The 27,129-nt window shown below is 48.3% G+C and overlaps 1 protein-coding gene across 1 annotated transcript in view; it reads right to left on the reverse strand.

The window, feature by feature from the left end:
- Positions 1–27,129, reverse strand: part of FBXW8 (F-box and WD repeat domain containing 8) — a 128,866-nt gene that overhangs the window by 67,877 nt on the left and 33,860 nt on the right. The window contains exons 3-5 of the mRNA XM_075533848.1: positions 25,309–25,473; positions 21,345–21,433; positions 3,231–3,388 (exon numbers count right to left, since the gene is read on the reverse strand). Coding sequence (XP_075389963.1) covers positions 3,231–3,388; positions 21,345–21,433; positions 25,309–25,473 — 412 coding nt within the window. The remainder of the gene's footprint in view (positions 1–3,230; positions 3,389–21,344; positions 21,434–25,308; positions 25,474–27,129) is intronic.

Raw genomic sequence — 27,129 nt, forward strand, 5'->3', positions numbered from 1 at the left:
GAATCAAAGGCTATCATTGCAGATGCAGCTGGATCTAGGCGATCACCAGAAAGACATCTACTTGTGTGTTATTGACTGGCCGAGGCACTGGACAGCGTGGATCATAACAGACTAGGGATAGCCTGGGGAAGAATGGGAATCCCAGAACACTACCCTGTGCTCACGCAGAATCTGTAACGGATCAAGAGGCAGTTGTAGAAACACAAAAGGCACACTTCACGGCTCAGAGTTAGGAAAGGGGTGCGGGGTTGTGTTCTCTGACCATTCTTATTCAATCTGTAGGCTGGCTTCTCAGAAGGCCGTGACCTCAGGACTGGAGGAAGGTGTATGCAGATGGCACATCTCGCTTGCTGAAAGCAAACATGACTAGAAGCGCTTGCAGAAGAAGATCAAGGATTGCAGTCTTCAGGATGGATTGCAACTCAATGCAAAGAAACCCCAAATCCTCACAACTGAGCCAGTAGGTCATATCATGATGACAATGAAAAGACAAATTGCCAAGGATTTCATCTTGCTTGGATTCACAATCAATGCGCTATGGAAGCAGCAGTCAAGAGATCAAGTGATTCGTTGCATCGGGGAATGCTGCACAGACCTTTTTAAAGTGTTAAAAAGCAAGGCTGTTTCCTAAAGGACTAAGTTACGCCTGACCCCATATTCCTTAGAGGAAAGGAAAGGGAGACTGCCTCACGTACATTGGGTATGTTGCCAAGGAGAGACCAGTCCCTGGAGAAGAACTGCCTACTTGGTAAAGTAGCGGGGCAATAAAACAGAGGAAGACCTTCGACAAAACGGACTGGCATGCTGGCCGCAGCAATGGGCTCACATGAGAACAGAGGGTGGGAGGAGCAGCCAGGGAGCGCGTGGTTCTGTTGTGCAGAAGGTCACTAGGAGTCAGACCTGATCAAGGGCACAGACCAACAACAATAACCAAACTCACGGACCTGCTCGATGTTCGTGGTACTTCAGGTTCACCAGAGCGACACAAAAATGACATCAAAATAGTCTTACCTACTGGGAGATTAAGAGGAAACAGTCTTCTCCTACACTTTAGAAGACAGGACAAACTGGTGAAATCTTTTTGGAGGGCAAGTGGGCAACCCTGGTCAGAACTGAAGGCATCTATAGGCTTGTACCCAGTAAACACTCATCATTTTCTCAAGGGAGACACTTGCACAAGCCCACAAGGATACTGAGACACTGGTTTTCATAATAAATAGCCCAAACATTCATCAAGAAGAGCCTAATAAATTACACTCTCACTGTGCAGAATGGTGCGACACAGCCGTTAACGACAGGAGGCTTACTTTTATGATTCCCACAATAGGGCACTAGATTAAAAGTAATTTTTTAAAAAGCAAGGTACAGAGAGATATCTAGAGTTGGCCCCCCAGTATACAATTTTAGAAGGTTCGGGAACAGGGAGGGATACTTTATAAATTTTTGCTATTTGAATTTTAACTATAATTTTTTTTCTCGTTAAATACAAGCACTCTTCAAAAATATCACAGGTTCCATTGCAGACCACGCGGTAACGTCACCACGTGAAGGTTTTGGTTTCCCAGTGCATTTAAAGGTAGTGGTGCCGACACTAGATTGTGGCCCGTTGTGAGGCAATCGCATTATGAAAGAGTTTGAAATACTGTTAAGAACAAAACGTGACACAGACTCATGAAGGGAACACACGAGGTTGTCGCCACACTGGCCTTGTGCAGGGTCACCCTGAAGCTTCAATTTGTGAAAAACACTTTATCTGCAGAGTGCAATAAAGCAAAGCTACGCCTGCATTTTAAATGGGGGAGGGGAGAAGATTAATTGCCAAGGATTCAGCAAAGAACACAGATTCCCAGTTTGGGGCCCAATAGTAAGGTGAAGGGTGACATGGACAATTCTAATCAGTCATAGGACCCGCAAGATGTATTTCTGAGATAAGAGTCAGGGCACAAATCAGTCAGGCACCCACTGCTACACGCGTCTCTGTGCAGAGCGGGCCATACACACACAGCGCGGCCCTGGGGGCCACGATCGCCATCCTGGATTCACCACCTTACTAGTGTGACGTGACTGCAAGCCAATCCTTTGGCCTCTCTGGACCTCCGCTTTCCATCTGTAGGAGAAGGGGTGTGTGTGGCAAAGGCAGCTCCTAGATGATCCTCAGACTGTACGATGCTAGTCTTAAAGGCGCTGCACTCTTGGCTTACCCGTTTATAAAAAGGCAGAAACTCGGTAATTTGGAGGCCAGCAAATCTGCTCATGCTGCTCCCCTGTGCGTGCACAGGGTCTCAAGAAACACAAACCTCTCAGTAGTCAACTCAGACTGAAACGGATGCAATCCATCAATGCCGTCCACTGTTACCAAACCAGAATAGTGCCTGTGATGCTATACTAACACGGAAAGATGGACGATGCCAATCCGATTTTTCATTTCAAATGACATATGGATATAATAGCGTCCCTCCACTAGCTGCTTTAATATCTAGCCGTGTCCCTCTGCACCGCCTCCGATGATGGCAAAGGTGCCACAGCAGCCACGTGCTCATTCAGAAATGGTGTGTGGTCCGATTTTCGGGCTAGGTTTGTAAGCAGAGCTCCTAGAGAGCCACGGGTGCATCAAGGTCAGGGGCGTGAGAGCGAAAGGATAGGACATCAGGATGTCTAGTGGCCATACATTGTTGCATCATGACTCTGGTTGTCTCAATGCACAAGCGCTCTCACTCAGAGTGAACTCTTCCAGTCCCTGAGAGAGTACATCACAGCTCTGCTAGAAATGACCTTGTAGTGTATGCTGGTGCAAAGCTTGGGGGGAGGGGGGAGCGTGGCTTTTTTCTATTTCCCTATTTGTCAAGAGACTCTATGTCTCCCCCTTTCACTTTGGACTTGGTAGGGGCTAATGGGAAAGTAGGCCAAGTATATTTAATATTTTACACCAAACAAGTTATTTGCTTAAGATGGCTTGGCCAGGCTCATGTCTGGCACTAACACCCAGCCCGACAGTTCCAGTCGGAATTAAACACCGGTTTTAATGGGTGCTGTGTTCCAATGCCTACTAATGCACTCAGGGTTATTGGCCAACTTCTTCACATAAAGGCAGGAGTATGTGTGCGTGTGTGTGTGTCCACGTGTATATAGGGAAGGATTATTGGTGGGTGTGGGGAAGAGTCAGCCACAGCTGCTTAATTTTTGTAATGCTTTTTTTTTTCTTAATTGGGAGGAGGGTTGCGGTTACTTACCATCCTCATAAGCCGCTACCGCCAGCGCGCTGTTTATCTTCACAAAGGAGACATATGGCTGCATTCCAGGCTCCTCCTCCTCATACTCCGATTCCAGGAAGGGGGCGGTGTAGTCCCAGGTGCGGGTGTCCCACACCCTCACGTCGCCTGATGTGTATCTGGAAAAGAAGGGCACACTTGGTTCCAAAGGGGGCTTGCAGAGCAGGGCTGTGCGGGGGACGAGCGGTGTGCTGGGACAAGAGACGCAAGATGTGGGCACGGTGGCATCCGCGAGGAACTCCACCAGGACAGCAAGTCGGCCAGGGAGCAGAGGCCATGAGCAGGCTTCGTGTTCTCACGGCACGCTGGTGGCAACAGCAAATGAGAACGCTGTGATAAGGCACGGCGCGGCACCATCGGCTTGTTTTCCCTCCTTTTGCACTTGTACAACCGTACGCCCTGCTACTAAAACAATCACCGACAAAAAAGTATATAAGCAGCTGGATTTGCACACAGATACCCACAGACCAGAGGGAGAAAAAGCGACACACATGCCCACACCCACAGAGACAGACACTGCACATACTAAGAACTAATGGTCTAACAGGCACAAGCTTTCGAATACCTCATCCATGCATCAGATTTGACTGATTAAAGTCCCTAAAGACTAATTGATTTGCTGAAACAATTAAATCTTGCCTCTAGCAGCCAGACAATGCTGCCTTCGCATGAAAAGCTCTTGCCGGCATGCATGACGCGCCCCGGTTTTGCCCACTTAGAAGACAGGAGCACTCCCTCTCCCCTGTGATCACTGCCGCGCCAACAAACGAGTCTCTCCATCAAAGCCGGGCCCAGGATAATGGACGGGGCAGATGCCGAGGCGGTGCGCGGCCTGCCACAGCAGTCTTTTAAGCAAAGGTCCTTGACGGCTACAGAGGGTTCCAGTCGATGCTGAACCGCCTCAGGACGGAGGGCTAGCGATGCCGCACAGACAGGCTGACCATTCCAAGTGGCTCCCTGGGTCTCTGGAGGGCCTAGCCACGCAGGCCTCAGCGTCCTACTGTGACCAAACAAGATGGCCTCCAAGATTTATCTCATCGCTGAAATCCAGGACACGAGGCATTTATGAAGTGACTCTAGAAGGCCAATTTCTCACACAAGCTATTTTAATAAACTACGAAATAGCCAACTCATGGAGGCTACATTTACATAATATAGCAGTTCTTTCTAGAAAGACGTGCGCAGCTTCATTTGAAGGGAACTGCCGCACAACTCCTCTGGTTGGAGAATCAGCGCACTCACTGCCTGCAGCATGGCGCCAGGAGGACGTGAGAAGCCAGACGCTTTCTAAAACCCGGGAGATGGAGCTCTGGCCACTCATCCCCCAGCACATAAAAACGCTCATGACATGAGTGTCCCGGAGACTGGCGGAGGAAACCCAAGCAAGGGCCGATATTGATATCACCAGAGCCAAGGCACGAGCTGGCTCCGGGCACTGGTCCAGATCCCCCTTCTTCCCTGGGACACAGCCCACAACCACCAGAGTCAACCTGTATCATCCGGGCTGCACCAAGGACGGCGGCCCAAAGACTGGAAGAAAATCACGTTTCAATTTCGCAATGGCACGTGGTCAAATATTTGCGGGGAAATTTGGCGCAAAAGGAACTAGCCACTTCAGAAAGCAAAGACGAGGGTGGGAGGTAATGTCTTGCCGAAATACAGAGATGGTAACAAGAAGGAAGGAAGAGGAAGGAACTTGGGAGATCTGAGAACCAAGACACCCTGAGAGTAAGATGTGCACAAACCGGGGGAGTGTATTTACATGCTGTTGGTCTTGGTCAGTTTTAAATTAACTGTACATTAGACTACAAGGCACCTTATGTGGGAGTTCTACTCTGTTCGACAGGGTGACTACGAGTCGGAATCCACCAGTCCTTTGAGACACCCCAGTAATGTTCCCACTGTTCCCTTTGGCACTTCCTTAGGGAGTAGCAGCTTATGGAAAAGAGAACCTAAGTCGGGGTGCTCTGGTCCCCCAGCTCCCTTACCAGCGTTCTGAAGCAAAGCAACAATAAGGAAACTTGGGAAAAGTGCTAACACTGCCAAACCACACAGAATTCCACTGTAAGATACAAAATGTTGATCTCTTTTCTGTTAAATCTAAAAGGGTCTCAATGAGAAGACACGCTCTCACTCACCTTGCAACTCCATACAGTAAGATTAAACGCATGCTCCATTCAAAAGCAGGGCTGAAAACGTTTCTGAATCCCTTATCTTTGTCTCTAGCGGTCTCAGTCCTAGGGCACTAGTGTAGAAACCGGGGTAGGGCTCAACACCCCACTTGCCTACCACCCACACTGTTTTCCTTCTAGAGAATACCACCGTAGTGTGAAGCCACTAGTCAGTCCCTCACATGTATGTCCCTGCTTCTGAGTCTCACCACCTTCAACGGACCAAGCCCTGATAATGCACGGTCACATGAGCCATTCTTCTGGACTCACTGTCCAAATGGAACCAGGTCTCTCCATGATCCACCTAGCTGGCAGCCTGCACTTTTCCCTCCTGACAATTACATGAGAGTTACTCTTTGCCGGTCTCCCCTACGAAGCCAGATGCTCCTGAGGTCAGGTGCTAGGTCTTGCTCGACATGGTGCACCAGATGACTTAGAGCATTGCCTGGCACCTAGAAAGGGGGTTGTACATTTTTGCCCCCTAGCACTTAACTGAGGACGCTTCATACCTGGGTCGAGCACTAGAAACCCTCCTCCACAGCTAGCTTCCAGCCCTCCACCCCTTGCCCCCCTCATGGCCCACTCTTCCTTAGCACTCTAAGAGGGAGACTCCGGACAAGACTGCCATTCCCCAGCTGCAAACATTGGCCACCTTCCTTCTTCACAACCCAGCCCAGCAGGGTTCAGTGCTGGATGAAGGTTAGAATCGGCGAGTAGGCTGCTAAAATGGTTGATGCCCTAGCACCCCCACACCAATGCAACCTGACTCTCAGAGAGTAGGGCCGAGCAGCAGGGCTTTCCATGTGCTGGCAAGCTTGAGGCAACGCTGCCCAATCCTGCCCACTCCACCAGGTCTAGAACAGGCCCTGCCTCTTCCACACAGGCTTCTCTGACTCACCAGGTGCCCTTTACCTGAAGAAAGGAAGCAATCCCGTTTATCGCTATTTGATTGCTACACTTCACAGGTCTTTTTCTTCTCAGCAGGGCTGTAAAGTCCTGGAGAAGAGCCCTATGTCAGCACCGAACTGCCACCCCCCCGCCTCCCCCAAGTGCTGCACACAGCCGATTCTCAGTAAATAACCAGTGCCTGGAGGAGGTATCCACAGCACCCACCTCACTGGTTGGAGAAGCATCTCCTTTATGCCCACTGCCTGTCCTCTCCTGCTGAAGATCAAAATGACCGACTAAACACCATGGACAAAGCACTGACATGCAAGAGATGTCTTGTGTTTGTTTATATAAACTGCTTAAAATACGAAGGAGCAGAAAAAAAAAACAAACAAAACAGAAACCCAAAATATATGGAGGAGCCCTGGTGGCATAGTGGTGACGCACTGGCCTGCAAACTGCTGGAACAGTGGTTGAAAACCAACACATCGCTGAAGGGGTTAGTCTCAAGCTCATAGGGGCAGTGCCACCCTATCCTGTAACAGGGTCGCTATGAGTCAGCATCGACTTGAAGGCAGTTTCAAGGACGAGGAGGCTTCCAAAAGGTTCATGGGAAGATTCCATGCCTTTCGATTGCATTTTTCATGGACTTTTGGAAGGCCCCTCGTATATTTCTTCCAAACATGGGGTAAGCAATCTCAGCAAGCCTTGAGTTTTTCCATAAATGCCCACTTAAGTGACTCCATTCTTCACAGCCAATGAGGGGGACAATAGCAGATGTCTTACTGCACAGCCACTCCGCGGCTCCTGTGTGCACCATGGGATGACTCAGCAGCAGGCTCGCAAGTCTCACCCGAATGAAAACCCCCAGGGCAGCGGCGTCAGGCGGCAGGCACACTAATGAACCAGTGCTAATGAAACAGACATTCGCACGAGGCTGAAACACTGGTTGGGGCAGAGGGACCTGGACCAAACCCTAAATGTGATCTAAAAACGCTTAACAACCTTGGCCAGAAGAAGCCAGGGCAAATAACGAAGGGAGGTAGGAAAAAAAAGGCTGATTTTTCTCCAGAGCTCCAGATGTCTTTATCGCTGCCTAATGACAATTACACTCCACCAATTAAGACGCCACTCTGACAGTTGCATTGTCAGTAAGCCTCTGGATCCCAATGTTGATGGCTCTCTAATTGGTGTCTGTGCAAAGTACAACTGCAACTAACATATTAGCTTCTGTAAACACACGAAAGCGAACCGGAAGGAGAAAGATACCTTCTACACGTGAGGAGCGATGTGCCCCTGCCCAGGGCATGGACCATGACGCCCTAGTCTTCCTAGTCTGTTTTCACGCCTGGCAAGGTTGCGTTTACCTTTACATAAACAGGTCAGAGACCACAGCTCATCTTCTGCTGAAAGGATGGGAATCGAGCCTCTCTGAAGCCGGCAGCCCAGAGCAATCGCCAATTTAAAATGATTCACCACAGGAGAGCTTTTGCTAACTACTCCGTTTCTCATAAGCAGACTACTTACTTGCACTGAGAGACTAGATTCTCAATCTGGGGTGTGCAAACCTTTTGGGGGTTGAACGACCCTTTCACAGGAGTCGCCCGATTCTTAACAGCAGCAAAATGACAGTGATGAAGTAGCAATGAAAATAATTTCATGGTTGGGGGGGGGGTCAGCACAACATGAGGAACTGTATGAAAGAGTCGAGGCATTAGGAAGGTGGAGAACCACTGCCTAGAAGAAAAAAGAGGAAGAAATGTTGAGCAGCTTAAGACAACCTTTAACCACCTTTCTTAAGTGACTCTCCAGGAGGGCTGCCGTTCTGTGTCCAGGTGCCAGAACTTAATTGGCTCCAAAAATTTTTTTTCAAGGCCATTCATATCAAGGGTGGGGGTAGTGTTATTTTCAGGGTCCTAGCACTAAGTAGGGGTGAATGTCTTATTCAGTCACAGGAAACCTTGTTGTCGCACACTGGGGTCAAAACTGGCCCCTAGGTTTCTCCTCAAACTGCTGCACAGCCCATCAGCCACTCTGCCTCCTTCGAGGTGTCTTCCAACAAGTACCCCTTTTCAGGGCCATCCCTACCGATGGGCTCTATACAGGACCTCTTAGATGCCAGTACTGTGATCCAGCCTTCCAGCACAGCCCGATCCCAGCCCATTGACGGCACACCCACCTCCCAGCTAGACGCATGAAACTCAATGCCTTGGTAATGGCACTGTGGGCCGGGCAGACATAATCCGTGCCTCACAGTGACGTGGACAGACAGGCAGAGTGCCTGGTCACGGCTCAGCTTCTACAAGGTCACACTTCGGCAGCCATACCTGATGACTGACCTTGCGTTGTGAATCTACTCTGACCAGAATCCCACGGCAGCCGAAAAGAGCCTCATTGGGAGGCTTCACACCAAGAATGGCAAATAGTTTCATTTGAGTCAAATCCAACCAAGTGGTAGTGGCCACCTAGAACCCAGCATCAAGGAGGACTTGGAAACTAGAGGCCACCATCTCACCAGCAAAGTAAAAGCTATCCAAAGTGAAAGTGAAAAGGGTTTTTTGTTGTTTATTTTTGCTATCCTGGGTTCTTAATGCGCCCGAAGCATTGGGAGCATGAAGTGGCGGCACCTGTGTCACGTCTTTTGCATCTCTGCCCCACTCCAAGTTCTACCTGGCCAACTTCTAGTTGTCCCTTCAAGACTCAGGTGAGAAGTCACCTCCTCTAAAACCTTGGCCGACTCCAGATCTGTGCTAGCAGTTGCCCTGAGGGTACTGTGGTACCCTGCTCTCCTCTTACCCTAACATCTGTAACACACACACCAACCTGATGAAAACATCGGAAACACCTGAGTCTGTGATATTCATCAGTGCTTAGTGCCTACTCACTGACTCACCGACGTCACCAACCTCAGCCTGGAAGACGACAGTGCTCTAAAGGCTCACGAGCAATCGGGCACGAGCCCTTGTAGATGCAGCGCCCACATTTCAAGAAACGCCCCTGCCCTTCAACGGAGAGCATTTAGGAACTATTCACCGGAGCCATATTCTGTGTAGTAGTCCCAAAGATTGTTGTCAATCAATGAAAGCAAGAGTATTTACTGTTTTCTATGAAACATGGCTATGTTGTATTATGCAATTAACAAAATGAATCAATCCCACAGCGCAGCGTCTTTCTGTGGGCAGCACACAGCAAACATCAAAGTGGATCTTAAGACGCATCAACTGAAAAATAATGAAAGTCTTAATGGACCTTACGAGAGACATGCACTGAACACTTAAAACTGTTTTCCATACATCTTGGTTAATCACAATCAATAGGGCCAGAGTCAATGATGATTGTGCAGAGTTATCGTAGCTGTGGCCCGTTCCCATTATTCCTGGGAGAGCTGGAGATGGGTAATTGCAGTCATGAGTTCACCAGTATTTATTAAGGACATTCTTGAGCTCCTTCGTTAAGGATGTAATAAATGTAATGTGCTCCTCGGTCCCCTTATCAATAGCTTACCTCAGACTTACTTACCAGAAGAGCATGTATACCTCACGGCAGAAAAAAATAAATACATTTAGAAGTATTTTTAAAAACCGGTCCCTAACGGGTAATGATCGAATTCCTATTGGGAACCAGTCCAATGTCATAATAAGCAGCAGCACAAAATCCATACAAAACAAGGTTGAAAGGAAAACTGTCAAGAGAAAAAGCTAGCCTGCTTGTTTTTTAAAGGGGAAAAGCAAACCCATCCATAGCAACTGCACACCCGAGTGACATTTATCTAACACAGCCTTCTCACTGATGTCGACTGACAGAGCGCCTGCCGTTGCCAAGGCGTGACACACGAAGACCCCAGTCCCCAACGAGAAAGTGTGCTAAGAGCCAGAACCGACCTGTACAATTTCTGACTGACCACAGTTACAACTGCGGCCCCGTCCACGGTCAGTACCAAGCTGCAATGTCAATCACTGAGCAATGATTGACATTGCACGGAGGGATCTCAAGAAGTCACTGAACTGAACTACACTTTCCCCGACAAAGCTGGACCACTGAGAGATGCAGACATCCCACTGTCAGTACAGAATCTAAAAGCTCGGATGTTTGCGTCATGTCCACAGAAGATTGGGACTGCTCTCCACTCTGGAGTCCAGGTTGTCTGAATGACCCTCACGGCACAGCACACTTGATTGCACGGGGACGCCGACAAGAGATGTGTGAGCAACTCTGTTCCATCTGGACCAGGGCTCGCCGCCTGCCTCCAAGGGAATGAAGATGGATGGGCGCACAGGAGACACAAAGGGACGACTGGGTGATTGTTCGGAAGAAAAGAGCACTGATATTTCACAGCGAAGAATGAGCTCGCTTTCCTTCCTCCAACCGCGTTTTGTCACGGGAGACACAAAGGCGCACAAGCATCGCTCCTTCCAGTAAAGGCAACAGACACCTCTACACTCAACAGTCAGATCACAGAGGCGGAAAGGAGCAGGAAAACATCTAGGAGTCGTGGAAAATACTTTGGCCCAAAGAGGCTGCCTAGTAGTGTTTTTAACGCAAGGCAGGGAAGCGGTCCTGGGGAGTGGCTGGAAGAGTGTGCTCTCTCACGCAAACTGAAGTAGGAAGCTTAAGGGACAGTGAGGAGGGAGTTTACTGCACGCCACCACCATACTCCTGGGCATCTGATCAAAGCTTTTGGTAAGCTAATAGCTTAATGATCGGCTGAGCTGGCCAAGCGGGTCTCCTCAGCGCCCCAGGGCAAGATTTTAGCCCACAGGTCTTACCTGAGCGCTCTCCTTCGCTAGGCGGCAGCACAGCAAGTGAACTGATGGCTGGCGATGGGCACCTCCACCTACAGCTCAGGTTGTATCAGGGGACCTTCCTGAACGCACGATGCCATTTGTTTTCAATACACTCAACTTCCAGAGAAAGCCAACAGGAGGCTCCTTCTCAGCCTCTTCCCTCCAGATCTTTTTAATATGTGTCACTATCAGACCAATCCTGGGAGCTGCCACCGACATCAAGAAAGCAAAACAAACAAAACCCACATGAAACAACAACATCACTATGAGCAACAACCTCTTTTGATACCATCTCTTCTAAAACAAAAAGAGGACACTTACTATCCCACCCACCAGGGCAGGGCAGAGGCTGAATCTGGAGGGAAATGCAGGTGGCCTATTCTGTAGAGATGGTGGGGGCTTGTGTATACAGACTTCTCAAGGTGGAGAAATGGGATGTTTTAGCTGGGAGAACTAAGTCGAGGTTGTTTCAAGTTGGGGTCACCAGTGAAGGAGCTTCCACTTACCTAACAGGCCCAGAAAACGTCTGGGGGTAAGGGCCCAAAGGAGACCACCGAAGGACAAGAGGTGGGCCCATGAAGGTGCGTGGGGAGCTGAGAGAAGCCCAGCAGCATATGTGGGGCCACGGGGGAGGGGGCAGTTTCATTCCAGAACCACTTTCCACAACGCTTCCTGGGTGCGGGGTCTGACGTTAGGTTCTGCACGTCCCTCACTATAAAGGTCCTGGCCACTAAAAGGGGGTCATCAACAGGGCAAATGCTGCCAAGAGGCTGCCAAGAAAGTGCCCTTTCATTCATTGGTGACCTTGAGGAAGGCCGTGAGTTAGTGGACAGGCAGGGAGGGAAGTCAGCTGCTGGGGCCAGGGCGTGGACCTCCCTCATGGTTTCCTGCCTGGGGAGAGACACTGCAGGTAAACATGAAAGATGTGCGCAGGAACGTGGACTCCAGGGGTGATCCTAATAGCACGTGGGGAGCTGAGATAAAGGAGGTTCATTTTGGAAAGTGGAGGGTTACGAACAGCATTTTGAAATAACTTTCAACCTGGAAAACACAAGAAGTCGCTCCCTTAAAACCCAGTCATTCTGTTATGGGATTCTAGCCTAAGGAAATAATCAGGCTTGTGAACTGGGGAACATTAACACTTTATTCTACATGCTTCTACACGATCATTACAATTTTGTAATTTTCTAATTCTTAAAGAAAACTTGTATGACTAAAAGGAGGAAACTCTACAAGTTTCTTTGCAAACAATATCCTTATCCGAATAACACAAGAAATCATTCGAATGTCCAAGACTAGGAGAATAATAAAATTAGAATTATTCTCAGAGTTTCTACAGCCAATCAAAGATGGCATTAAAAAGTATGTTACAACATGAGGAAGAAAAACCCTCATCAGCTGTGGCCTGGGTAGGGGGCAGGGTGGGGACACGGAGGCAAAAATGCTGCAAGGCTATAATGATACTATTATATAAATATAAAGAGAAAATAATTAGCCATAGGCACCCAGGACCATAACCAAGCTGGGATGCTATGCTTTGTGTGCTCTTCTCTTCTCTTTCTAAACATTTGCAAAGGCCTTACTAAAACTTTGGTTTTTAGAACAAACGGGAGTCATGGCCCAGAAGAAACCCCGAATGTCGAGCAAAGCCTGCATAGTAAAAAGTGAGGTGCACCGTCACAGCACTGCACTGGGATGTTCAAGAAGCAGCAGAGTGGGGTTGTGCAGGCACCCTGGAGACGCCGAGCACCCAGTAAACCCCAGCCAGTGTCATGCCTAACTGAGCCTCTTCGCCTTCACATGTCTAATGGGGGTGTCCACAGCCCTGTGTCATGAGATCAAACTCAAAAATTCACTGTCATCGAGCATCACAACCCCTCATGGGGGTTGAACGGCCCTTTCAGAGGGGTCACCCGATTCATCACAGTAGCAAAATTACAGCAATGAAGTAGCAACCAAAAAAATTTGATGGTTAGGGTCCCCACCACATGAGGAGCTGTATGAAAGGGTCGCGGCGTGAGGAAGGCTGAGAACCGCTGTCTAGGACATGGTAGGACTGCGCGGCCCTGTGAGTTTTCAAGACTAACTTATTTTTAGGGCATTGTCAAAAAAACAAAAAAAGCTGATGAAGAAATTCCTCATTATCAGAATTCTGAGATTGTAACTCTTTAAGGGAGTACAAAGCCTCTTTTTCCTACAGAGCAGCTGGTGGTTTCAAACTTCTGACTTTGAGGTTTTACCATCTCAAGGGTCACAGCGTGTCACGGGATACTCAAAACTCCTTGCCATCGAGTCCATTCCAAATCCTGGCAAGCCTAAAAGATAGGGCAGAACCGCCCCTGTGCATCTCCAAGAGGAACTCAATGAAGGGCTAGAAAGTTTTGTCTTTATTCCACACATCAGCTGGTGGAATAAACTGACCCCATGTGAGGCTCAGCAAGGAGTCCTGTTAGGTGCCATCAACTGCATTCAGCTCATCACCCCAAGGGCAGCAGAGTGAAGCACCGCGCGCGCCACGCTCAGCCATTCTCCCAGGGGTTATGTGGGAGCCAGTGTGGCAGCCACTGCGCCAATCCAACTGGAGGCTCCTCCGGCTTTCCACTGACCCTCTACTACCAAGAGTGATCTCCTCTCCCAAGGACTGCTCTCTCTCCAGATAACAGGTCCAAAGTGAGTGGGATGAAGCCTCCCTTCCCAAGGAGCAGTCTGGCTGTACTTCGAGAAAAGCTTGTTTGTTCCATTGCCAGTCTGTGGTACGTTGAGTATCCTTAAGCATAATTCAGATTCAAATGCATCAACTCTTATCATTTCTGGAAAGAGAGACAGAGAGGGAGGGAGGGAGGGCGGGTGTTGAGAGAGCGAGGAGAGAGAAATGTGTGCTTGCGAGAGGAAAGTGATAATGCTATCATTATACATTTCCATGAAGCTTATGTCCATCACCAACGCACCAGGCCAGGTGGCCTGTATGCTTCCTGTTATTAACAAAGTGACTCGCTTGAGAAACAGACCGTGATGGCAACAAAAAGCCTTGCACAAGAAACACTCGATCCAAGAATTTGCTGCTTGGAGGTGCATTATAACTAAAACTGACCAATGCTTTCTCATCACTGAAGTGAAGAGTGCAAGTCCCAGTCCGTCTGAAAGCGGTTTGAGCCCTGTGGGGAAGGCACGACTGTCAGGAGCTGGTAAGAGAAGCCACGAGTCCTACAGGAGCAGGAGACGACCATGGGCGCCATCGCTTTCTTAAGTGTAGGCCTAAGCACTTCCTTGCTCGAGGCCTCCGGAAGCTTCACAGATGAGACCGGATGCTGCCAGGTGGGCATCGGGTAAAGCACCAAGTCCATGAGGCCCTCATCTCTGCCCGTAGGGAGAGTGGGTTGAGGTCCCTGTCTCTGAACTTCAGTTTCTGACCAAATGAGTACTATGTTGAATACAGGTGGGCCCTGATATTAAAGTTGATGCTCACACCCATTTAAACAACATGCAAGCACTATGTAGGGCATTTCATGAGATGGTGCCTTCACAAGCTGCCACTTGAATGAATCCCAACTCATCCCAACTCTTTATAGGGTTTCTGGGGCTGCTGATATATGTGGGCAACCAAACAGTGTGAGAAGCTGGGTTAGATGAAGAAGAGTGTGGCATCAGGATCGGAGGAAAGTTTATGAACAACCTACAATATGCAGACGATACAACCTTGTTTGCTCAAAGTAAGGAGGGCTTGAAGCACTTGCTGATGAAGATCAAGGATTGCAGCCTTCAATATAGATTACAACTCAATGTAATGAAAAACAAAATCCTCACTAGACCAATAGGCAACATGATAAATGGAGAAAAATCTGGATTGTCAGGGAATTCCATTTTGCTTGGATCCACAATCAAAGCTCATGGGAGCAACAGTTCAGAGATCAAATGGTATTCACTTAAAAATTGGCTGCACAAAACCCCTTTAGAGTGCTGAAATGCAAAATGAAATTCTTTAGGTAAACCCATGAGGACACTTGTCCAGGAGCGGTGAGGAAGGTTGGTTCTGGGATGGTGGGGGAGGGAAAGGATCAGTCGGGAGTACTCCAGGAAGGTTCTCAGGGAGGAGATAATGGCTCGAAACCGGCCTTAAAGAGGAGGTCAAATTGTAATAGGCAGAACACGAATCAAGCAAAGAGGAGGTCACAGTACATACGATGTGGTCCAAGAGAACCCAAAGGACATCAGCCAATGAATATGGAACGCTATGTGGTGCATCCACACAGCGGAGTAGTTCTCAGTCATAAAAAGGAATGGGACATCCACTAGCTCCTGAATACCTGCCCCTCCCCAGCCCACCCCCACGACCAAGACCCAGTTCTACCTTACAAATCTGACTAGTCCAGAGAAGACACATTGGTACAGATAAGAGCTCTTGACACAGGGAATTCAGGAAAGATAAACCCCTCGGGAACAGTAATGGGAGTAGATATAATGAGGATGGGGGAGGGTCAAGGGGGGGAAGTGTGAGAAAGGGGGAACCCATCACAAGATTGGATATATAGCAGCCCCACCCCCTGCCAAGGGGACACGTAACAGAAATGTGGGTAAAAGGAAACAATCGACAGTGTAAGACATGAAATAACAGTAACAGTATATAATTGATCAAGGATACATGAGGGTGGGAGGGAGGGGAAAGAAAGGGAGCTGAGGCCACGGGCTCAAGTAGAAAATGTTTTGGAAATGCTAATGTCAACATATGTACAAACATGCTTGATACCACTGATTTTTGGATTTTTTTAATATACCTATATTTTTATATTGGGGAGGGTAGTAAAAACGCCAGCAGCCCTGTTCAGTGGCAGGCTCTTGTTCCACAGGGTTAAGGAAGACTGAGGAAATAAAAGTTGTTTGGAAAACCTAGGTATGGTTGCTGTGTATGTTGTGACAGGCATAAGGGATGGAGGGAAGAGTGAGGGCAGGCCCTCACACCCTCCATCTTGCTCCAGACTACGTCCTGGATCCCTGGGACTGAGAAAGCACCACTCTCATTCCTGCTTCTTGGGACTGTTGACGGCCGCACAGTGATAGAGAAGGGCAAGCAAGAAGAGCAACGTGCCCGGCATGTTGGCCAGGATGGCAGCTGCACATCTGTGATCCTCCTGATCAGCCCCATGTGGCTCCGACACTCACTGCGCTCAACTTCTATGGAGCGTTTAGGAGCTGAGAGAGCCCCCAATGAAATACGTTTTAAAAAAGGAATGATACAATGGTGTCCAATACAATGCAAATGACCCCCAGAAACACTAAATGAAAAGCCTGTCACCAACAACCACCCCCTGCATAACCTATTTATGTGCGAGATCCAGCAAAGTCCAATTCAGAGAGACAGGAGCGTAGTGGCTACGGAGGGTTGGGATGAGTCAGTGCGGGTGGGTGGGGGCGCGTACTGGGGGAATGATAGAGCGCCATAGGACAGGCACACGTTTCATTTGGGGGTGAAAAAAAACATTATAAAAATTATGGAATTACACAATGGTGATGAACGCACAACGCTGTGAATACTTTGTTTTGATCAGTGAACTGTACACTGTAAAATGATAAGCTGAACTGTTTATGACTACAGTTTAGAAACGAGATATATGCGGTCACAGATGATGAAAGAACAGTGCAGGAAACCCTAAGGCCCGCCGAGGAGAATACTGGAGACGCAGGGAAAGTGGGAACGAATGTCTAAGGGGCTCCACATGTCAGGAAATGGTCACTGAAAATGATCCACCAGGCAGTAAGCCAACGATGAGCACCCTGATGACTCGGAGGGAGAAAGCAGCGGCATTGATAATCACGCGTTTCCCACACAAGCATCACGTACATAAGAGTGCGCTCCTATTCGCACCACGGGTTTTTGAGGCCTGAGTTTTAACAGTGCAGGAGTAATTTCAGGTTAATCGCGTTCGGGCGGGGAAAGATGAGGGAAAACCAGGATTGAATTAATTGTGAAGCTTACTGTACTACAAATCAGGCTGGATGGCAGCTCAGAGAGCCAGAAAACAGACTAGCAAGAAGAGCGTGGTGGCCAGGGGGGACGGAGTGGAGAGCTGGGCGTGACTGCTACTGGGTACTAGTTATGGGGTTTCCTCGTGGGGTGAGAAAGTGTGTTGGAACTAGACAGTGATCACAGTTGGAAGACACTGTGAACACTCTAATTGTACAGTGAATTGCTCACTGGAGAATGATCGTCACATGTTCCGAGAGGGCAAGTCACAAAGTGCTGCGACAAAAATCATAGGAACCTTGATTCGACAAAAGTCTCAAAATGAAGTGCTGTCTGACATACCCTCCAAGATCTGCAGAACTCTGAGTGCTTCCATTTACAGACCGTCAAAATGGCAGCGTTCCCATCCTTGAGGGTGGTGGCGCTCAACCTTCTAAAGGCTGCGACCCTTTCATACAGGGCCTCATGTGGTGGGGACCCCCCCCCACCTCAACCATAACATTATGTTCGTTGCTACTTCATCACTGTCATTTTGCTACTGTGATGGGTTGGGCGACCCCCGTGAAAGGGTTGTTTGACTCCCCCACCCCCCAAAGGGTTGAGAAATGCTGCTTGAGGTTCGCAGGGAGTACTTCTTGTCAATGTCCGTTGAGTTTGGGGAAGTTTTCAGAAGCAAAAAGAAGTTTCAAAGGGCTGTAGGGTGGATGGGGTAAGGTTTCCCAACACCATCCTTGTAGGACGGCCTTGCTGCGCTCAAAGCAGCAGGCACATTGGTCATGGGAACATTTCTCAGCACCTCTTCGCTGGCCCGTGTGGAACTTCTTAAAAACTCCCCGTCAGCAGCTCCCATGATCACCGCATGCCTTTTGAGGAACGCTATCCAGATGAGGATCTTCGGGCTCCTCAGAGAGCAGTCGTCATAACCTGAGGAGCCGACTTCTCTGCCCGGGACTGAACTGGCCTGACAGATCCTCTCGGAAGCCATGGATGGCTTTAAGTGGAGCTGTTTTGAAGGTCCCAACGAGACTAAGCCCAGGGTATCACCTGGACTGTCTGTGTTTCAACATGCTTTGGCTGCAGTAAGCCTATGCACATCATGAACTAGAACTTACTTAGTATCAATACTTTTTGACAACTTACACTTTATCATTAAAAGACCAAAAAACCGCCTGGGTGCAACAAGCCCACACCAGGAACATTGACAAGGAGGGGAGAAATGGTGGGAGAAAGGCAGATGTCTGAATAGTCTCTCCTCTCCATCAATTATTTGAAATACATTTAATAGGCCCCTTCCCTCTAGATCCATACCACAAATTCCTTGCACAGAAGTATGCAAAAGGAAGAAAAAACGGGGGAGAGAAGAGGCCAAATACAAGAAACTCAAGGCAAACTATGAGAGAAAGAAATGGTGCGGGGTCTCTTTACGAAACTCCTTGGAGATACATAACTGTAGAAAGCCTGGTGACTACAACATTGATTGGGAATGAGGTAACCACAAACACCACTGTCTCAAATGAAAAGGGATTCAAGAGCTGACCCAGAAAACAAGCATCGTAACCGCCAGATAAAATTTTAATGATAAACACAAGATGCTCGACACACAGGCGAGATTGAAGTAGCTGATGCTAGACCATAAACGTAAGGTTCGCTGCGAAAGCGGAGACTCGGAGCCTCTCTGACCCACGGATCAAGTTTCATCTCATCGATCCACAAACTCTGCCATGGCGCTGCCTGACGCTGGCATCCTCAGTAATGCTGAGCCGACCTCCCAGGATCCGAGAGGCGGGGAAAGGAGGTCTGCCACGGGGATGCGGGGCCTCTCTCTCCCGGTCACCTCATCTGGCTGAGAGATTCTCAGTTTCTCACTCCTTTTCTTGCTCTTTGAGCCCAGTCTCAACACCCTGTCCTCGAGTGCCTTCTGACACACTACGTGGAGACCCCTGGAAACCAGACGCACGCAAGTGCCGTAGGAGTCATCCCTGGGTTAATGCCTAAGAGTGCATGGCAGGAAAAGGCAGGAGTCACGAACTGGTAGGTCCACAGTTTATCAAAGACGTCCATCAGCCAAAGGTAACGCTGACAACTGTTCTTCTTGGTACTACTGGCTCCATTCAGATGCACAAGTAACAAGAGTAGGGGCCTGGCCCCTTGAAGTTGTCTAGACTGCTACCTTTTAAAAAATCATTTTATTGGGAGCTCATACAACTCTTATAACAATTCATACATCCATCCATTGTGTCAAGCACATTTGTTGCCATCATCATTCCCAAAACATTTGCTTTCTACTTGAGCCCTTGGTATCAGCTCTTCATTTTTCCCCTCCCTCCCTGAAGGCTGCTACCTTTATAGAGCAGACCATCAAGTCTTTCTCCTGACAAGGCTCTGGGTGAGTTTAACCACCACCTTTCTGTTCGTAGCCAAGCATTTAACCATGGCTCCATCAAGACTCATTCACTGACTGCTAGAGAAACAGAAAGACAGATTTCTCTCCTAAAATGTTTTCTAAAAAGAATAGCCTTTCAGCACTCCCAAGAAGGGCACTAGCCCCTAAACACTTGTTCAGAGTCAGGCAGTGCACACAACCAAACATTACAATGATCTGACAATGTGGAGGCTCTGTTCAAATGTTTGCTCTAAAGAAAACGCCCCCATAAGGATCAACCTAGAGCCCCCTTCCCAGGGCGATGGATAATGGAAAAGAGGGTGGGGGGCAACAGAGGACGGGGTAAGCTATGGAAAAAATAATCCGTAACTTATCAAGGGTTCGTGAGGGAGGGGAGATGGGGGGAAGAAATGGGGAGTGGATATTAGGGGCTCAAGTGGGAAGAGAATGCTTTGAAAATGATGATGGCAGCATATGTGCAAATGGGCTGGAAACATTGGAGGAATGCATGGATTGTGATGAGATGTTAAGAGCCCCCAATAAAAGTATTTTTTTAAAAAGAAAAAGACTCAGTTGCCATGTTGTTCTGAGTCTGGGGGTGATTTTGTTTTCTACTGGTAGTGTGTATCTTTTCAACACACTCACTCCATCTGTGTGCTGAGCAAACAATCTGAGACTGGACGACATGAAGAAGGATGCAGCCTCAGGACTGGTGGCAGACTTATCTACCACCTGCAACATGCAGACGACAAAACTTTCTGTCGCTTCCTTTACCGAAAGTCATTCGGGGTGACATTAGCACCATGGGCGACCAGAACAACAAGTAAGGTTGCCTTGGAAGAAGTAAAGCCAGAATGCTGCTTGGCGGAGGGATGGGGGGGGGACAGTGAGACTTCATGCCAAGCACTATGGCCATGTGGTCAGGAAAGACCAGCCCCCTGCCGAAAGACAGCATGCTTGGTAAAGCAGAGGGGCATCGAAAAAAAGGAAGCCCTTAGACAAGATGGATGGACACAGTGGCTGCAACAACGGGCGCCAACACACCTATGATGGTGTCCCTTATGTCCTACACAGGGTCACTGTGAGTCTGATGGAGTGGACGGCACCCGACGACAACAGAAGTAAAACCTTTTCTTAGGTGGCCCCCTCTCAAACTCTCGCAGACTCTTTCTAGGCTCTGGCCTCTACCTTGAGGTAGTAATTATACAAAGTGAGACCGTCGTTGTCAACACAACCTTCTAATCCCAAAGGAAAATGCCTCATCTTACTAGACTCTAAAGACGGACAAACATGTAACTGTAGCAAAATATGAAGAATTCATGAAAATGGGTTTTGGAACAGAAGCCAAAGGGATATGCAGAAGCTAAAATTAAATTTCTGGCCCACGGAGACACATAAAAAGCTGCTTTCAGGACAACTTAAACAGCCAATACGTACTATGTGGTGGGAAAGGAAGACTGTGTGTGGCCGCAGGCCTTCCTCAGAGTCAAGGTTTCAGAAGAAAATAAGAGCAGTCCACTTTACATCAACCCTGATTATTCTTGCTTGACTTCTTTATGTCTGCATAAATGCTAACTGGTTACCTTCCTGGAGACCTAACATTACACACCCCGAGAGGGATTTAAAAGCTAGGGGAGACATTATGGAGACAAATGACTAAGAGCACTGCCCAGCCACTAGCTTCTCACCACTATCTTCCGAGCCCTCGGGTCTCCACTCCCAAGAGGTGGCTCACAGAGATTTTCCATCTTATGCACAGGCGGCTGGGGCCGAGGAAAGCACCGACCCTCCAGGGAAGGGAAGGTCACAGGTGCCTAGACGGTGGGACATGAGAAATGGAAGACATCACGCTGGACAGTGGTTAGGGAAAAAATTATTTATTTTGCTTACCCAGCAATGACCACTCCATCGTGAGAATGAACATCACACAGAACAGCATCCGGAACGTGCTCCAGCTCACTCACTGCTCCTTTGCGCTTCTGTAGAAGGACAAGGGGGGAGGGGTGATTTATCCTCTTCCTGGGGTAGCCCAAGACACCCCGTTTCGCTCTCACCTACAGTCCACCGAGATTTCCACAGCGTGCGCCACCTTCCAAGTCACGGTGGCGTTCGACGGGACGAAGATAACAAGCATGGGTTAAGTGAGCAATTTCCCGTAACCACACCCACGAAAGGCAGTGGGTGAGTGAACTGCTGCCCCGTCCTAAAGGAGATTCCAGGACAATTAATGAAAGGTGTGCACACTGACTGGTAAGGATCCTCCACTAGTGGGAGGACAGCTAGCCCCTGACTTACCAGGTGTTCATGTGGCAACAAACCTCTCAGTCCACTGGGTACTGTTTTGTACCAACACAGTGTCACATATAATCTGCGGACAGTTAGCCTCAGATGTTCACTAGCTGCTTCCAACCTCAAAGACAAGTGACTGGATTTATAAAGCTATTGATAAACAGAAAGCAATCATAACGAAAACTAGTATCTAGGGTATTTATGCCACAACAGACTTATGACAAAATTGTTGGAAGGAAATCCTATTAAGTCAGTGCTCCCTGTGTCTACAGTTTAGGAGACATTCAGGTGGGAGAAGAGAAATTACTGAGTGACACCTGTAAACAGCTCCTCCAAGATAGATAGACACAGACAGACAGACAGACAGACAGACACACACACACACACACACACACACACACGTCGACAGACAGAGAGATGAAATTCCAGACTGGAGAAAAAGGAGGTGGAGGAAATGGTTTGACTGTAGACTTTCATAGTCCCTTGGAGATCGCACTGACAGGAAACCCTAAAACCTGGTATTTCTGGCTCCTCCTAAGGGAGGAAACTAAGTGATGGGCAGAGAGAAAGACATTCTGCATTATGTACCCTTCTGTGGGTTCTGAATTATTGTACAATAATCGCTTATCACGGATTAAAAAATAAACAAACTTCAAAATGCCCACAGAATGCTTCCACTATCTTTTAATTCCATGTTTCCAAGAAGTTTTTAAATCTCCTTTATATGTATGTATGTGTGTGTGTGCATGTGTGTGTGTGCTAGGTTGCCAACCAAAATGTCCATGGTTCCAATCCCCTGGTCGCTCTACAGGAGAAAGACATGGCAGTCTGCTTTTGTACACATTCCAAACTCTACAGGGCAGTTATAGTCTACAGAGTCACTATGAATCACAATCAACTGGGTGGTAACAAGTTTATGGAAAAATAAGGAGACTCTTGACAAATGTAAAGCTTTTTTTACACAAGGAAGGTGGGAAAGAGGCAGGCAGATCAAGACAAAATGCAAACACGAATATAGGTTTTCAAGAAGATCGCGTAGCCCGTAATTTCACTTGGCAGGACTGGCACAAGGCTGAGACACAGCGCATGGGTGTGCCAAGCCCTGTTCCTCAGCATATAGTAAGTGCTCGGTAAATGGCGGCTGCTCTCACTACGGTTATTGTATCATTTACATTAGGGGAAGGCTGGTGACATCCATCCCATGGAAAATCCCCATTTATTAAACAGCTGTGTCCCAGGCACAGTCCAAGATGGTGAGATTATCTGCATAATGACCTTACTTAACCCGAGGGCCAAGCCTAAGGCTGAGAGATAAAGGCCAACATAGCCGAGCGGCACAGCCCTGCTAGCAGTGACCCAGGGAGGAGGGCTCATGGTCAGGAATCAGCTCTCAGGAGAGAAGAGGCGCTGGAACAAGAGCAAGCGTCTGAACTGAAAGTCTGCATGCTCGCTGGTGTCCGTCCTGACTGCCCTGCCCGCTACCCACAAGCTCCGGTACTGCCCATGGCAGTACTCTAGTCCTAGAGAAATCCTGGGGTCCAGGGCGAAGGGGAGTTTATGCAGACTGGGCCGAGGCTGGATGTGACCGGTCTAGGGAAAGTCAAGCATTGATAGGCCCTCCCCTATGTGGAGCTTACAAAATAATCCTGGGATTCTTTCGACGGTCACCCAGACCTGACCTAGGAGATCACACACCAAACAACATGGCCAGTGCATCTGCAAGCCGACGCTGAGTGCCACCAGGGCATTGTGATCAGTGGGCAGAGCCCTAGGCGCTCGTCTAGCCAACACTGAGTTAGCATTGACTTAACGGTGGGGGAAAGTGGCCTAAGGTACTCCAAACAGAAGTCCCCCTTATATTCAGCTTGCAGTTTTTGTTTTTGTTTTCCAGCTCACTCGGATAACTGCCATGTTCTGAGCACCTACCAAGCATATGGCTCCGTGCTTGTCAGAGGAAAACCAAGACAGACGTTCCACTAAACGGTACGCCGCCTGTGAAGTGTTACTAAGTGTCGAGTGCTATGTGGGGGGTCCTGAAACACCTCCACTTCTGCCGTCCCCCGCCCAAATGATCTAATTGTACCTGCCGCTCTCTCCCTCCCTCCATGTTTACATTCCCAAAGAGGAAGAAAAAAACCTTACCTGCTACTTCTTCCCTCCAGGTCTGACACCTCTGAATCTGAGCTAGGGGACAAGGACTACGTGTAGCAGCCACACTCACAAATCCGGTGAAAACTACCACTTTGTTCTGAACTGAAACGCTCCGGGTGAAGGCCCACTCTCCAGAGCTTTCTTAAACCCCTACCCCGGCCCACTCCTCTATCCATGGCTGGGTCACCTGCTGTCTGGACTGCTTCTGTGTTCAGATCTCCGGCCCTTCCTTTCACTTGTGTTCAGCACACCGACCTCATCAGGCCAAGTGAGTCCCCCAAAGATGAACTAATGCCTTGCGTTAATTGTCCTTAGAGGAAGGAGTGGTTAGGGTTAACTGGCCTGAGGAGAGTGGCCAATTTTGTCCCCCTAGGGGACATGTGGCCACGTGTGAAGATGATTTGAGTTAGAGAGAGAGAGAGAGAGAGAGATGGACGCTGTTGGTACCTGACAGTGGAGGCCAGTGATGCTGCTCAACCTCCTGCAATGCATAGGACAGCACCTGTCCAGCCCACCACCACCAACAACAAAGAAGGATCTGGCCTAGAATGTCAGTGGTGCCATGGTCAAGACGCCCCGAATTAGAGAAATACTGTTGCCGAGAAGATCTGTCACTAATGAGGTTATGAGATGACTGGGGACAGGCATGCACACAGGCAATATGTCACCATCATCAATGAGCAAAAGCTTATTAACCTCAAAGTCTATTAGGATTGACCTCTACAGGGGAGGAAAGAGTATCCTTCTACCCCTTCTGGACAAGTCAATCTCCAGGTGGAAAAGAAACACCGCCATCGCTCTGGTGTCTTGTCCTGCCTCAAACAGCTTTTATGTAACACTGCTCTTGACAGCTATTTCCTATGGAAACACTTCACTGTGCAGATTCTGAGCTGTGATCTAATATTTCTGTAGAGATTTCAGAGTGATAAATGCAGTGGAAGCAAGCCAATGGGTTATGTGAGGGAAAGAGGCGACAGTACTTAGAGACATTTCATAATCACGCGCCTACATTTACTGGAACTAACATTTTTCAGCGCCTCTCTTGTATTCAGGTGGTGACTGGGGGTCTTGGTTCATCCAGAGGGTTGGGAAAAGGGAAAGAACGGAGGCTGTATAGTGAAAAAGGGAGCCTCAAAGATCCCCACTATCCGTGGGACAAGGTGCTGGCTACCCAATCTCACCCTCCCTCCCCTGGAGAACAAGAGGACTCCGGTGTTTGAAAATGAGGCTCATACTCTGAGAACAAAACGGGCAGCAAACCCCAGGTACCTGGGATGTGCACCCCACTCCCCCATGATCCTTCTGGCAATTCCCTCCCAGCTGTAACTCAAGGGACCGAGTTTAATCCCCAGCCTAGGCTGCCATGCCCTTGCTGGCCACTCTTCTACAGGTAAGGGTATTGGCCACCGCTTACCTTCCAGTTGGTCTTGAGCATGTGCTCCTTGGCTCGGCACTCTTGGAAGACGAGCTTCCAGCAGGAATAATCAGCAATGCTGCTCTGGAGAAGGTGCCCTTCCTGCTGGCACAGCCTGTACCACAGCACTTCATCTTCTGAAATCACCTTCCACGTCTTGCTCACCTAAAACAGCACGAGTGACACAAATGTCAAATTCTGCAATTAGAGAAGGGCCTCGTCATCCAAAAATCAATCAACACCTTTATTATTGCCCTGGGTTTATGGCAGTATAAAATGTCTCATTAACAAAACACTCCGAGGTGGAAAAAAATACAAGCAAATGTTTCCAGTTTCATAAGATTTCAAAACTGTTGTACTACCATCTAATATTGCATCTTAGATTACTTGATTAAATGATTATCTAACACATGCAGCAAAAAATCCATGTTTAACACATGTTTAGAACTGAATCCCTTTACTTTTTACTGAGGGGCACATACATTTCTGTCTTACAAAATCGCAGATTGTTGGGTTTTGGAAAATAATCCACGAAGCTGGACTACATGAAGAAGAACGCATCATGGCCAGAAGAAGACTCATGAGCAACCTGCAAGATGCCAAGAGAGGTCTTTCTTACTGAGACGAAGAGGACTTGAGGCACGAATCTGATGCAGAGCAAAGACGACAGCTTTCAGTAGGGATTACACCTCAACATGAAGGAAACAAAAATCCTCACCACTGGGCCAGTAACCAATATCACCAAAGGCAACAAGAAAAAAGATTGCTGTTGTCAAGGATTTTATTTTACTTGGATTCTCAAGCAACATCAATGGAAGCCGCAGTCATGATATCAAACCGTGTATTGCACCTCGAAAGTGGTAAAAAGCCAAGGGGTCATTTGGAAGACAAAGTGCACTGGTCCAAAGAACGGTCTTTCAATCACCTCATATGCACGCAAAAGCTGACCAGCGGAAGAGGCGAACGGAAAGAGCACCGATGCCTTTGCATTGTGGCCTTGGCGACAAATGTTAATACATCGCCGACTTCCAGAACAATGAATAAAATCTGTCTTGGAAGAAATGAAGCCAGAATGCTCTTTAGAAGGGGACGCAGCAAGACTCCATCTTATGAACTCTGGACATAGTATCAGGAGGGACCAACCAGTCTCTGGGGAAGGACATCATGCCTGGAAAAGTGGAGGATCCACAGGAAGACTTGCTGCCACAATGGCCGAAACAGCAGGCCCAAACATGACGGTAAAGGTGGCGCAGGGCCGGGCAATGCTCCCTTCCGTTGTTCACAGGGTCATGCTGAATCAGAACCCACTCGACAGCATCTAACAACCACAATTCACAATAATTGTCCATACCATGAAATGCCTAGTTACATCAAAACTCAAACTCTCACACTATGTAAAAACAGATCGCAAACGAAGGGATGAAAATATATAGATTTAACAGAAAGCTCAGGCTATTAACTAGAATTGTAAGATCTGATATGGAGAAATTAATGTTATGGCTGGACTGAATTTCAAATCCCCAACAGTATCCGGAGGAAATGGGTCATTTTAGCTATTAGTTGTTTTTGTTCTCCAGAGCTAACTTAGAGGAAGATGGATTTCGTCCGAGACTAATGTACAAACTTGGCTGGGCTGCCAAAGATGGACCGTGCTGGCAGGCGGAGTAGAGCGACATGACCTGCAGCGCAGCCGAGTTCTGCAGGAGCAAGTGAGCAAGGTTCGCTCCCCTTTCGAATGCTGCAACTTCCCTGCAGATACAAAGGAGAGCAGCGGCCAGCTGTTGACAGCAATGTGCGCTCTGTAGCACTCTCTTAGGGCCA

This window comes from Tenrec ecaudatus, chromosome 16 (genome assembly GCF_050624435.1).
Source record: "Tenrec ecaudatus isolate mTenEca1 chromosome 16, mTenEca1.hap1, whole genome shotgun sequence".
Taxonomy (NCBI): domain Eukaryota; kingdom Metazoa; phylum Chordata; class Mammalia; order Afrosoricida; family Tenrecidae; genus Tenrec; species Tenrec ecaudatus.